Source organism: Cariama cristata, unplaced genomic scaffold (assembly GCF_000690535.1).
Source record: "Cariama cristata isolate BGI_N322 unplaced genomic scaffold, ASM69053v1 scaffold19777, whole genome shotgun sequence".
Classification (NCBI taxonomy): Eukaryota; Metazoa; Chordata; class Aves; order Cariamiformes; family Cariamidae; genus Cariama; species Cariama cristata.
The window spans coordinates 50,332-65,173 of NW_009626366.1; the positions used below are offsets into that span (position 1 = coordinate 50,332).

The 14,842-nt window shown below is 35.1% G+C and overlaps 1 protein-coding gene across 1 annotated transcript in view; it reads right to left on the minus strand.

Moving 5' to 3' along the window:
• The window catches only part of LRRK2 (leucine-rich repeat kinase 2), a gene marked incomplete at its 5' end in the record, with an annotated part of 64,481 nt that overhangs the window by 15,581 nt on the left and 34,058 nt on the right, over positions 1–14,842 (minus strand). The window contains 15 exons of the mRNA XM_009704017.1: positions 89–279; positions 454–554; positions 1,226–1,372; positions 2,067–2,258; positions 2,412–2,558; positions 3,562–3,716; positions 4,651–4,838; positions 5,693–5,781; positions 5,993–6,194; positions 8,420–8,638; positions 9,862–9,989; positions 10,973–11,202; positions 11,718–11,899; positions 12,291–12,477; positions 14,393–14,486. Of these exons, the coding sequence (XP_009702319.1) occupies positions 89–279; positions 454–554; positions 1,226–1,372; positions 2,067–2,258; positions 2,412–2,558; positions 3,562–3,716; positions 4,651–4,838; positions 5,693–5,781; positions 5,993–6,194; positions 8,420–8,638; positions 9,862–9,989; positions 10,973–11,202; positions 11,718–11,899; positions 12,291–12,477; positions 14,393–14,486 (2,452 nt within the window). The remainder of the gene's footprint in view (positions 1–88; positions 280–453; positions 555–1,225; positions 1,373–2,066; positions 2,259–2,411; positions 2,559–3,561; positions 3,717–4,650; positions 4,839–5,692; positions 5,782–5,992; positions 6,195–8,419; positions 8,639–9,861; positions 9,990–10,972; positions 11,203–11,717; positions 11,900–12,290; positions 12,478–14,392; positions 14,487–14,842) is intronic.

A 14,842-nucleotide genomic window follows, 5' to 3' on the forward strand; every position in this document is an offset into this window, starting at 1 on the left:
GATATACAAAAATAGAAGCTTTTAATTTGCAGTATACCCTACTTGCAACTATATCCTGTTTTTACAGCAATGTAGAAGTCACATTTACCTTAAGCCATCAGCTACATGCAGAGCTATCCTGTGCTGAAGTGTTCTAGTTAAACTTGCATTGTCTTGTTGAAGCAAACGATCGAGAGATCCTTTAAGGGCTAATTCCATCACCAGCATCCGGGGACGGATTGCAGCGGCCAGCAGAGACACTAAACTGGGGTGATGGAGGTGACAAAGCACAGCAAGCTCCTGTAAATTATAAAATCAGATGAAATACTGCAAACAGCATAATCTCGGTAGCTCTGAAGTAAACTCATAAACATTTTGGAGTGAAGTCTTGCAATTTACTTAAGTTTTTTAAGATCTTCACTAGTGTTGGTATTCCAAGAGCAGCACTACAGAAAAAAAGGCAGTATTTCTTACTTGTCTTAGGAGCCTGAGGGAAGTATGTTTATTGAAAATCTTTACGGCAACCTCTTCTCCACCATACGATGCACGGTACACAGATCCAAACCCACCATCACCTTTTCAATGATAAAATTGAAAAGAAAATCAAAACCAAAGGGATATCAATCATATCTCAAAATAATAGTTGAAGAGGTCCAGTTTCAAAATGTGTGGACCACCTACTGAGTTAAGCTTCATGATCAGTAATCTAAACACGCAAAAAACAGTGTCCTAGCATACAAGTTAATGGAAAATTCAAAATTCAATAACCTGAAATTTCCTGAAAAATCACCCTCTACTACTACCTGAAAGGAGGCTGTAGTGAGGTCGAGGTCGGCCTCTTCTCCAGGCAACTAGCAACAGGACAAGAGGGCAGAGTCTCAAACTGCGCCAGGGGACGTTCAGGTAGACATTAGGAGGCATTTCTTCACAGAAAGGGTCGTTAGGCATTGGAATGGGCTGCCCAGGGAGGTGGTGGAGTCACCATCCCTGGAGGTGTTTAAGAAAAGACTGGACGTGGCACTTAGTGCCATGGTCCAGTTGACATGGTGGTGTTAGGGCGAGGGTTGGACTCGATAATCCCAGAGGTCTCTTCCAACTTAATTAATTCTGTGAAATTCAGAATACCTTAAAAAATACATTTCCACAGAAAAGAAATCTCTAAAAAGTTTTCTATATATTGCAGAACTGACTTCAATAGATTTGTTTACATAAGCTCTGTAAAAAGACCCTAAAAAATAATGCTTACCCAAGAGAAATTCAGGAGCTTCATCAAATTCCAGGTCATCGTTGTTCAACATAATATTTCTAGGCAAATCAGCCAATATCAGATCAGGAGCAATCTGAGCTATTGGAATGGTATGTCTTGGTTGATCTGGATTTACCAAAAGGTCACCTAAGAAAAAAAAAAAAGAGACAAATAAAAAAAAGGGTAGTCATCATTCAAAAGGCACAGAAAGCTACATGGATCTCTGCGAGTGTGTATGATAACGTACCTAAAATTAAATTAATAAATGTACATATATATATGGAACAGAACACTAAATAAGTTTGCCATTCAACTTAATGTATCTTACATATGTAAGTATTTTCAAGGTTCTGTATATGTACCAATCAAATGTGATAGTAACTGTTGCCATGTAACAACACCAAACTAACAAAGACATTAATTTTCTGTCTGTTAAAAGAAAGAATTCTGTTAGTATGTAGGATGTCATCTGAATATTGCCTTTTAAATTACTGTTGTACATGGTCTAACCAAAAGATCTAGTATCAGTTTTACTATGTGCTGTATTCAATTCCATGAATGAAGTTACATTATTGGTATCATGAAAAAACAATTCTTTTTATTATTGCCATTTATACACGACTATACAGAGTAGCTGCAATCCGTCCCACGTTCTATACTTACACAGATTGTTCTTACACAAAAAAAAAAGTTGCTTTTGTCTTACACTGTAATTAATTCTTACAGAAATGGAACATTTTTAAATAACATGAAGTACCCAAATGTTATAAAGGGGATGTCATATAATATTTATCTACATACGGGTGTACCTCTATATACCTCAAATGGCATAAATATATACCTTCTTCAGCTTTTTTGACTAAGTCATCAAGTAGTATTTTCTGGTGTTCTTCACCATCCTGAAAGCTGTACAGAGCCCATTTCTTCAACAGTGTTTCCCCTTCACCACACACATCTATATCCAGCAAACCTGGAAACCATTCTTCCATAAGAGAATCTATGTGATCCACAACTTGCCCCAAAAGGATGCACCCTTTAAGAAATCAAAAGAGAGAAATTACAATCTAAATCTGTCATACTTGTAATTACAAAGCTCAACTCTACATTCCAAAGGCAAAAGCACAACAAACCAAAATGCCAAGCTGCAATCAAACTGGAGCAAAAATCAGGCTCAGGAATAATTAACCTTTTCTGCAAGAAGGTGCTGTAATTTTCAAAAAACTGTCTGGGTTGTTGTCAAATATTGCTGATTCCACTAGACAATAAGCTTCAGGAGACCAATTCAAGTAGATGCCTTGTCTCCAATACATTCTATTAGGACGAAGAGCTCGCTCTAGAAAACACAAAGTTAGATTAAAAATCTGATCTCCAACATGTGTGTCATATTTTAAAATATTTGGAATAATTCATGGTACTTTAAATATTTAACTATGATAGTAGGTTTATGCTTACCCAAATAAAACAAAATAAAAGCTACAACTTTGCAGACAGAATAGCCTCACAAAAGCTGAATATATGTCAGCTGGTGTTCAGTTCTATAAGGCATATCCACAAACTAAATATTTAATCAGACGGTAAGTCATGTAGCAGGTGATGCATGTAGGGATTACAGAAATGCTTAGGTACATTCAGGTTCAAACACAGAATATGTTAGGCTACATATGAAAAAAAAAGTCAGTGATTTAAATTTTCCTCCATCACACACTCATGAAATTAGCAAGATGCAACTGGAATTCTATGCTCAGGAGGAAATCGAATGCCAGGAGAGCAGCCAATTATAAATCGTATTTGTAGAGCATTAGCAATGTATATTTTTCATACTTTACTTGTCACCAGTATTCATAAATCACATATTAAAAAAACAAAGATGAATGAAACTGCAAAGTTCAGCAGATAATTCCATGCTTTGACATGAGATCTATTGGAAAAAAATTAAAGACCCCGGCTGCCCTTCTGATAAAGCAAAGTTTTTAGAGTTTCATAAAGGAAGAATCGATGAACTTGAAGAAAAGCAGTTTGTTTTTCTGTGTGGAAGACACATCCTTTCCCGTATTCTTTGTAGAAGTGAATGGCAATATTGCATAAATATAAGGATATCCTCCATCTCTAGCATGTGAAAGAGAGAAACAGGCTGCTTACAACCTTCACTTTCTTTTGCACACCACTGTAAACATCAGGCAGTATCTGTTCCTGGATATTTCTAAATTACTCACATTTGTGAAGTGGCCAGAAATTAGCCAAAGCAAAACAATGTTGGGGACTAGAGCTTTAACACGCAGGTGCTGGCATTCAAAACAAACATGCTAACTATTGCTTTTGAAGAGAAAGATTTGTACCTCTTCCTGACAGCATGTAAGGTGATATTTCAAGCAACCTGTTGATCAGCCTGGACCAAAATCCCATAGGAAAGTATGGCATCTCATAAAGCCTGATGATTATTTCTGAATTTTCACAGTGGGGAAGCTCTATAACAGGTCTGTGATCAGACAAACTGAAAGAATAAAAATATTAGACAGTATATAATGATGTACTTTATCCAAAGTGACTGATGACATACATTAATTATTATGTAAAATGTTTTATTTATTAATGAATGAATGATTGAAATGATCAGGGAGCAGACAGATAGTGTACTTGCTTATTCTGCTTGCTTGTGCTAAAGTGAAGTTCTGCTGTAATTTAAGCACAACAGAACCTCACTAACAATCATTAGATATCAAATGTAAATGTGAGAAAAACCTGAGACACATGTAAGACAGGTAAGACACTCCGATAAAATCTTCCTATCCCAGGACTTCGAAGAACATAGAAACTCTAATCAATGCAATCATGCAACACTCTCTCCATTACGCAACATAAGCATTACTAAACACATTAGGGAAATCTGTAACTGAGGCAGAGAAATTGTGTTACCTGCTTTAGATAAAGCAAAAAGACTGCATTCAAATTCATAACACTTTTTTGTCACCACATTTAATAACAAGACTGTTTGGAGGAGATACTGCCTCTGAGTAACTTGACTGTGGTTCTCGCTCCAAGCAAGCAGGCTACAGAAATCCATGATTATCTTTTACATTACAATAAATATCTGTAATGTGGCAGACCGCAATGTGAAGCTAAATTATAATCTTCCTGCTGTAGTCTCAAAGCATGGTAACTGTAAAAGAATTATTATCCTCATAAAACTTTTCATCATTTATAGATTCCATTTACCCACCATGCTAACATGACATAAGATTTACCTGCTACAAGATCAGCTTAATATGTCTCTGAAAGCATTTACTAAAATGTAGTGTACTAAGTATATAACACGATTTCATATACCAAATTGCTTTGATGATCAGTTAAACTAGTTAGCCTGATGGGAGGTTTTTATTTTGATCGATCTCTACAGCTGTCATTTGTGGGTTTAGCTCTTTGCTTACCTGCTTGGGATTAGTAGTTGATCCTCCCCTAATGGCAAAGCAATCTGAAACTTTTCCAGAAGCTTGAAGTATTGTGACATGTAGATCTTGGGAAACTTGCTCTTCTTTAAAAGGAATTTTTCCACATCTGAACGCTTTATAATTCCCTTAGGATATTTAGAAAAGCCTTCTACTTTCACCGTCAGAATCTTTCAAAAAAGTAAAACAATTTCAGGTATACAGTCCTCATTAGATTGCATTTTCCTGACAAACTTTGCTCCCTGAAATATTTGGTAGCTTATCATGTAGGAGGAAAAAATTGACTCCATTTCACAGTGAAACCAAACATTTCCATAATGCTAGGCAGCAAGAAGACAGCAGTGAAAATATTTAACCTGTCCAAGCCACTTGTGAGCTACCATCCTTCAGTAGCTTTCACTGTGTGTTTTGATCGTCTAGGTCTTTTCTCATTCTTAATCCCAACAGCTTTAAAGTCTCAAACTTACATTTTTGCCATCCTATTTCCTGCACTGAAGGAAAAGTAAAGTTTTAGAGGTTAGGAAATCTGAATATATATAAAAAATTTTGAGACTATTTCTAGATCAAAATTTTGATGATGGTTTCACTTAAGCAGTCAGTCTGCTGCTCTCCCATCCTGATGTGTGAATCCGTATCGCTGGCTTTCCTCTGCCAACAGTACCAAGCATACAATGACCCTTCTTCCCTCATTCTTCCTACTTTAATCTAAATTTCCAGCTTTCATCTCAACCTATCGCAACATATTGCAAGTGTGGGGTTTTTCTATTCTATATGTATTATTGTGTTCGGTGCAGTTTAAATGATATTGGACATTACAGTGTAAGAACATAGAACCACCGATACAGACAGTTGTCTAGAAAGCACAGGAAACAGAAAAAGCCAGGTAAACCAATCTGGGCCCTGAGAAAATTCTAGATGATGAAACAGTAAAGAAATAGTGAAGAAGAATTACTGATAAGTTACAGTGGTTTCAGACAGGGGAAAAAGTTCCATGAATGTAGATACAAAAAGTAATCAGTCTAACCTGTGCCATGATTTTACATAGCCACTTAGGATCTACAAAATACAGATCTCCTAGCTGTAGTGCTGGGTCTTGAAAATGAAGGAGTACACCTGCGCAAAGAATACTGTAATTAGCAATGCATTTCTCGAGCTCCATATTAAGCAAAGTAAACACCCCACTCTGGGCTGTTTTTCTTCGTGACTTGACGTATGCAATTTGAATAATACAGTTATCAAATTTATGTCAATATCTCAGGAGATATTGTCTGCTGCAGATTTGCAACAAAGTGCTAAGAAACATACATTGAAGATAATATTTTACCTGATTCATTCAGAAAGTGAATCGCATGAGGGAGTTCATTTTCATCCAGTTGTAACTGGCTTTCTTGTACCAGTTCCAGTAAGCGTTTTTGATCAATCACAGGGAATTCAATTGGGACATTTTTACGTTCCAGCAAAATTCTCTTCTCCAGCTCCAGGTAGCTGTCAGGAATTAGCTGACCAACCACTGGTTGATCTCTGATCTGTATAATTAGGAATAATCATCTTAAATGTATTAATTTATTCATGTGAAATGCAGACAATAAAACTAAGATGTAAGGTGGGTATGTCTACTCAATAGTAGCAGCAAGAAGGAATAAGACGACTCATTTATTGACTAACATGGCTTCTGAAAGGTAGATGTAACTAATTCTTCTTTCAGAATTACAATATGAATGTCTTTCTATAAATGAACTCAAAGAAGAAAATATTTCCATATTAAATGTACATAAATAATAAAAAATTATGCCTTTTCAGAAGACAATTTCAAAGAGAAGCTTTGATTTGAAGTAAAAGGAAAATATTCACTGTATGAACAGATGATGTCATACATCTCAGCTTAACACAAAACAATAGGCAAATGAATTAAAAAAAAGATACCTCTTGTAATCTTTAATATCTCTAGACGTATCTTTAGATAAACTGAGGGGAAAAGGGTAGTAGTTCAATTAAAGTCTCCACTGCTGATAGTCAGTGGACAAGAGGAGACGAAGAAATAAATTCAGCCAGCTTAGTTACACTTAGGGGAAACACAGTTGGGTGGTTTGCCCCTGTTTCCTGAGCCTGAGTTCCTTCCTGGAGACCTCCTTTGAGCTTTGGTATTAACTAGCACCCAACCAGGTTCTTCATTCTCCATAGCTGCTGAGCTAGTCATTTTTTTGAGGAAATGGGAAACAATTTTCCCAGCATTTCCAAATTGGCTTCTTAGCTTGTCATCGTCCTCTTAGAGAAGTTAAACACCAATGCACTGTGGAATTTTTATCTGTCAAAAATGTAATTAGTACCGTGAGAAAATGTAATTAGTACCTTGTGTAATTTCAAAGACTCAGAGCACTTGATGACAATGTTGAATACTTAACTCACTTTGTCACTTCTAAGCAGGTACCTGGTAACACTCCTTTCACAAAGTGTCTACATTATTTATGGAAACTATCTCCTTTCCTTCAGGCTACCTTATATTTGTGTAGAAGTTCAAATATCAGTTTAAGTCATAGTCACAAGAGACATGGATACCACAGGAACAATGTTTAGGTACCTAAGAGTGAAATGTTTTCAAAAAGCAGAACTTCTCCTGTGTGTTGAAGAAGTATGGTGAGATCTAGGGCTACATACACCTTTACAAACAGCAGCTCTATTCATGCCTACTGGATGTATGAGAAGTGGAATTAATCCATTCCAGCTGAATAGGCCGCCTCATTGCCACTTAGCACATTCCACTTGAACTGTGGAATGAAGTTAGGCAGATCATGGATGTGACTAAGCTGGTAGTTTCTGAGAAACAAGAGTTGTGTGTACTCTTTCTCTCCTTTGTAAGGCCACCAGTGTGAGGCTGGTCATAAATACAGCATTTGCTCTATAAAATCTTCCAAGCAGTAATTCAGAAGAAATTTGGGCTCTGCTATGATTTATGAAGTTCTGCCATTGACTTCAGTAGCACAGGACATCACCTTTTCTCTGTAACATGTTATGACACTATACATGATTGATATTGTATAAAAGAAAAAAATAACAATATGTATATTATTTTTGCTACAGATTGGATCCTGTCTTTCTTTAAACTCCATGCTTGGGCTAGTCTCTTCATGCCTGTAATTCACACTTAGAGCTTCATGCTGTGGCTAAGGAGATAGCAGGGAATGAGTGGTAGGGATGCCTTTGGAGACAACAGAACTACAACTGCAGATTCTCCAATTTAGGAGGAATATTGACTCCAAGGGGTCTTCTTTTCCTGCTTTAATTCACTTTCCTATTTCTAGGAATAGTTTCACACTATGTAATACGAAATCAGTAAATGGAGAATTAGTTGGCTTTCAGAAATCACAAAATCTTATTTCCTGCTCCCCTGAAATCTTGCAACACTTATTGCAATTACATGTTGCTATCCAACAAAAACCAGTTTTTGATCAGATTGCCTCATAAGAAAAAGATGGCCTATTTTTCATTAAATGTTCTATATATGGCCCTAGTGCTGGAAAACATAAGTTAGCTGAGATTTTTACTAAGTTGATTTCTTTGGCAGAAAATGAAATGAAAACAAATCTGGTGATTTTCCTTCATTATTTTGCTGTGTATAACATTTTATAGAAGGTAAGATGAGTTTGCTAGCACACTAAAAATGTATTTAATTACGTGTTAAATAATGTTTTAAAATGTACTTACTTAACTAAAACTAGGATGTTTTCAACATTACAAACAGTATGTAGCTTACCTTGAAGTGAAGACTCTCCTTTATTATGATTTTCCGAAGTCTGATAATGGAATCTGATTCCTCTGTAGCATTCACAAAGTGATAATCTTGGATTGCTGGGAAGCCTCGCTTATTCAACAGCTCTCTAGTAATTTTACTCACACAGGCCTTACGTTGCATTTCATCAGAAACATCTAAATGAGTGCCAACAAGAATGACGGGGGATGTTGAAGCTCGAGCCTGTTAGTAAGATCCATACAGTCGATTAACTGAATAGTGAAATGTTGATGTTATTGTTTTATATCCACACAAAATGTGAGCAATTTAGTCAAAAAAAATCAATACAATAAAAAAAAAGCAACTGTTTCTCCCTCTTTAAATATACCTCTTTTAAATATGTTTGAAATCTGAAATACTATTTCATATCTTTATTCAGAGTAAGTTTAAACTACAATCCCATATCATAGCCTTGACTGGATAAGGCAGTAAAAATGCATCACCCTATAAATATGAAACATATTTTTGAACATACAGAGAACAGTCTATTTCAAAATAGAAATATTTTTAAAATCAGCTTTTTCTAAAAGGAAGCAGTGTAGATCTGGATTTCATACTTTGCAGATTAATAATATTGTCAGTAAAATAGAGGGACAACTGTATGTTTCATTAAAAATACCCAATAAAATGGAAAAGCAAAGGGTACTCTGCTAGTTGCCATCAGAACAGGGCAGCAATGAAATACCAGCAAGTACTGCATGGCAAAGGAGAAGACATCAGAAATGGTCTTCATCAACACACTAAACTGACTGTAACACTCTGTCCTGTATCACTGCTCAAGGTGAAAGGAGTGGAAAAAACAAGTTTAACAAACAGGATCAGTATACAAAATCTCTATGTAATTGCATTGCCCAGCCATGGCTAACCATGAAAAGGAAAAGGCAAGTAATGCTCACTCACCATGGGATGGCTCCATCAAATGAAAATAAAACACTTAGAGCAAAAGAAAAATATATAGGCAGATTCTCAGACCAGTTTCCCTACCACAGTCCTGGAATCATTCCTATTAACAATAGGATGCTAAGCATACACTTAACAGCATGATTTCAAACCTGTATCTAGTCAGTTCTAAATTAGTCAAATTCTGATTTTCCCAGAATTTACAATGGTGTAAAAGAAAAAGCAGGTTTAACTCATCATCCCTTTAAGACTACCACTTCCTTATTTTTGTCAGTCACTTCAAAATACGTATTTTAAGTACAAAATGGTGCTGTCCATGTCTTTGTATGTCTACATATATTTTCATATCCAATATATGATGTATTTCAGCTCTTGTTTCATCTTACTATTTTTATTTGCCGAAGAGCTTCTTTCTTCTTCTGTCTGAAAATATTTGTGGTTAATTTGCTATTCACCAACAGCTACCTGGAAAGTGGAATTCCATTCTGTACATATCTGTGGCTTACCTTGATGTTAAAAAGCCACGGCTTCATAGCATCCACCTCTGCTTGTCCTTTGCTGAGATCATATACAGCAAGATATAAAGCTCTTTGGGTCATAAAATGAGGATGGGTACTGTAGAACTCTTCTTGTCCTAATGATAAAAAACTTTCCACTGTTTAGTACTTCCCTCACTGAACATCTTCAGATCACAAAAAGGCAGCAGAACACTTATTCTCAGATCACTAATCCACAAATGAAATTAATGGTTACAGAAAATTATCTGAATTTACAAGAAACCTGTAATAACCATGAATTTTAGGTAGGTACTCTGTGGTAGCTCATTGACTGAAGTGTAGCATTGAAATATGCAAGCTAGTTTTAAATCCACAAGCGTAAGATGCTGCAAAGACAACTTGAAAGATCATGACTATTTTAAAACTCCAACATTGGCTTTCTCCTTCCCTCCTTTTCTCCTATCCTTTCAGTAACTTCAAAATAAGACTCTAAGTTCACATGATTAAGCACTTAAAATCTTAAGTGAGGCTGGACATTCAGCTTGAATGCTTCTCTTCTGTGCTCATCCATTGTGATATAGAGTGTATTTAAATGATTACAGACCAATGTTTAAAAATAACTTTTCTGTCGCTTAAAATACCCCTGAATTTAAAAGTGCTTCTGGAGTCTCCCAAACTTAGAAAGTTTTCCAGAAGCCCAAAGTTCAAAGACTCCTCCTAAGCATTTTGTTTTCTGTGACCTTACGAAACAGTGATACTGTAGAGCCTAAAGAGACTCAGACCATAAAAGGGAGAAACCAAGTTGGGTTGAAGATGATTCTTCTGGTGATTACAAGCAGCTTCTTACTATTCTGAAATGACAGTTCTAAAGTGCTATGGTTGAAACAAGTGGTCAGGCCACATTTGGTGATGAGAAATTTCTGAGGCTTTATATTAAATTCGAGGGATTAGCTGCCAATTTACAGAATTCACTAATTTATAAGTGGTCACTTGACTTCGGTGCAAGTTTGCATGATTCTACTGTCCACAATTTGAAATTCCATAGGCTGACTTGAAGAATAAGTAATGCATTAATGTGTTAGAAAAGGCAACAGTAAAGGACAATAAGCTCTTGAAATACCTCCAAAATCCCACACATTTAATACAAGCTCTTTCTTCATTTTGCCTTTCCCTTGAATGATCCAGTCTTTTACATCAATGCCTACTGTAGCTTTTGGACAGCCCAATTCTGTTCGTTTGCATTTCATTAGTTGTTGTAGCAGGGTAGTTTTCCCACTGCCAGTGTTTCCAACAATCATGAGCTTCATTCTGTTATAAGGTACAGCCTTCTTCAGTCGTTGTTGAAGAAATCTGGTATAAAAAAGTTTGCAGAACTCACAGAGGTGTATAATAAAGAAAAATACCAACAGAATTCAAGACCAAGGAAAAATCTAAAACTGTACCATTTTCTTCAAGTTTTCAATATCTGTTTGATATTACTGGGATTTTAACAGTCTATTCTAATTTCTGATTTGAAAGATAAAGCTTAACTCAGAATGTCTTTTTTTTTTGTTTTGTAATTACCCAAAAATGTGCTCTGTGCAATGCACTTGGGAACACAAGAAATGTATCAGAAATAATTGGTAAGCACTGTTTATTGCATGGTTTAGAGAAGCACCAAATTCAAGAAGCATTATAGTCTAAATCACTATGATCTATTTTTTGTGTGTGTGTTGATATGCTATGATACCTTCCATAGAGTTGCATGCTGGATTTCATACAACACACCAGCACATCTTTTCAGAAGGATACGTTGTTTTCTTAATGCTTACTGCATATCCCAAGAAAGCAAAACAAGAATATTCAAGAACAATATGGCAACAAACCTGATAATGTCTCTGGCTTTGCATCCCACATGTTTGAAGTCTAAATTAAGATGGAGTCCTTCCAAAGGAAGATCCCAGATTTTGGACAGTCTTCCCATTTCATCTGGAAAGAATCTCAAATCTGGATTATGACTTACATCCAGAGAAGTCAAGTTTTCTAGGAAGCCAATCTCAGGAGGAATCTAAATAAAACAATATTTAATGGGCAATTAAACTTTAAAAAAACAAAAGTATGAGCATGAATACATTAACTATTTAACAAAACTAGGTATTATTTTTACTGCTATAGTTTAACTTTCTTTAATAAACAGGCCTAATATCCCACACTAATAGACAAGGGACCTCATAATGAATTCATTATACAAACTGACTATATGACACATTCCAGACAGAAAAGCTTAATAGAATATGGTGATTTTCATTCACAGGAAGTACTATTTGCACTTACATACCATTTTACTAACAGAATTTAAATTGATATAAAAGGTGACAAGAAAAATCAAATGAACATTGAAAAATTGCATTCAATTGAAAAGGGATTTAATTTTCTTTAGGTAGAATCTTACACTTTACCTCCTTTAACTTGTTGTGGGACAGGTGTAGCTTTTCTAGCCTAGACCACGCACATGCCTTTTCACTCAAGTCCAAGATGTCTATTTGATTATGATTAAATAACAGCTCCCTTAAGTTTAATGATTTCCAGTGCATTGGTCCAGGCAGGCTTATGATCTTGTTTTGGCTTAAATCTACTGATCGTAAACTAAAAATATGAAAATAAAAAAAGAGAGAAGTTAGCAAATGAAAAAAAAAAAACCAACTTAGATTAACTGGAAATGTATTAGTTTTTAATAAATGGAATAATTTTTAATGTATCAATTTTTAACAAATGGATGAGATCAAATCAGATTAGATATCAAACCAGACAATTTTGACAGAATGTAGGTAGAAGAAGATAGAGAATTACTACTATAAGAAAATGTAATTAAGATGGTATAAGTAGGTCTTCATTATCTCAGAAAAAAATTATAAGAAAATATGTATGATTGATTCAGTATAATATTCTTTCAGTGTACTTGTCTGTGAATGAAATTGCCTGGTCATGAAAATAAAAATCCACACTATCCTGTGTGTATATGTTTCAGATGGTAGTAAATTAAAGAGTCACTTTAAATAAGTGTACATATTGTGATAATAGTCCACCTCTTCCTTCTTTCTACAATTTGCAGACATGCATGGCTTTGTTCAGATTAGTAGGAGGCACACATAAATATGGTTCACACTCTTATAGTGCAAATATTCAGTAATTCAACTGTAAACAATGGAGTCAATACACATTTATAGGCAGGTAAGAGAGAATAGAGCTTAGCTCAGGATTTCAGTTACAGGTGAATGCAGGGCCATGGAGTACACTGTTATGTGCAATGTCTAACTCACGAGAATAAAAAGTTAACTGCAATCTAACATAATACTAATATGTATTTTCACATGCTTTTTTATAAATTTCAAATTAAAAAAGCAATGCGGAACTTCCTGGTATTATAAACTTTATAGAACCCAAGATTCCACTTATAAAACTGGAGCCTCACTAGGTGATCTGAACTGCGTTCTTTCTTGTTCCCAACTTAGGAGACTAACATCAGATGGTATGTATACATCACTCTTTTATCAGAATGTTTCTATGAAAGTATGTTTGTAAATACATGTATGTGCATAAATTATATAGCTCAATTACACATGTATTTAAGAACTACATAAAAAAGAACATTTCATTTCTGTAAGTCATCTGTTGGACAAATACGCTGTTTATGTTACTGTGGAACATGAAGCATGCAAAAAGTCCATGCAACTCCTTATTGATTTGTCTGGGCTGGGAGAACCTGAAAGCTGCATCTTTTTTCAACACATCCATTAAATTTGCTGCTGTGAATATAAATGTTAGCATGCTGAAGCAGTGTAATATTATGTTAATAATGACATGCTCTATGTAATTTTGATTAATGTAAGTTTACAAATCTGTGGATCTGCCCTCCCCATGGTGCCATCAGCACTGGCATCTACCCATATCTATCAGATAACTGATCTGATCATCCCTTCCAAGCACTCCATCCACAATCTGATTCTAGTGACCTGTTGAGGTCAGTAACTTCTATAAAAAAAAGTAGAAGTCTGATCTTCACATAAGTAATGCTTTGAAGGTATAAGCAAAACAAATGTCACATGCATCTTTATCACAATTCCATTTAGAAGAAGTGTCATTCCTTGAGAATAAATATCTTGTGATATTCGGGAAGTGAAAAACTAATCTCAGTAACCTTGTGCAAAAGTCTGCAGAACTTCTTGAAAAGGAAAAAATGTCAGTATCTTTTTACTGTTGGTTTCAAGAAAATAAATTAATTTTGGTCTTCTCAGCAAGAATTGTCAGTTTCAGCAGTCAAACAATATATTTTCAATAACAATCATTTGAATCTAAGGAACAGAATTTCTCAGAATAATGAAGAAAACGTGGCTGATCTGTCTTCAGTTAAAAGCTACTAAGTTTTAGATTTAACCCGTTAGAGAGGATTTCCTGAAAATCAGTAAAACATGCTGAATTTTCTGCTTAACAAAGGTCTTGCCATCAGATTTTCTTCATCAAGAACTTGACATTAACTTCAATAAATAAAATAATAACTTACTGTGGTAGAAGAAGAATTGCTTCTGGAACATTAATAAAATGATTTTGGGATAATTTTAAGCTTGTTATGCTGGATGACAAATCAGATATTATTTCTAGAGCAGAAAAAGAGATTAATCCTATTATTTTTCAGAACTGTTTAAGTTATTTTTAAGACTGGAAATTTCTAAAATCAAAGACAGACTAAAAGGTCAGTCTATCATCTTCTATACACAGGTCTTTGTATAAGCTACCAAAGGCAGAATCTGAATCTTTTTCTTTAAAGCTTATTTAAAACTAAACACCCAAAATGAAAGAAGTTTAGAACCGAGTTAATGTATTGGCTTCTATCATGTTACATACTATTATACTTCATCTCATATTGGCGTTAAACACTGAAATAATCTTACTTACACTTTACTGTATTGCCAGTATACATAACATTCCCATAATTCACCCAGTGAGTGGTGGG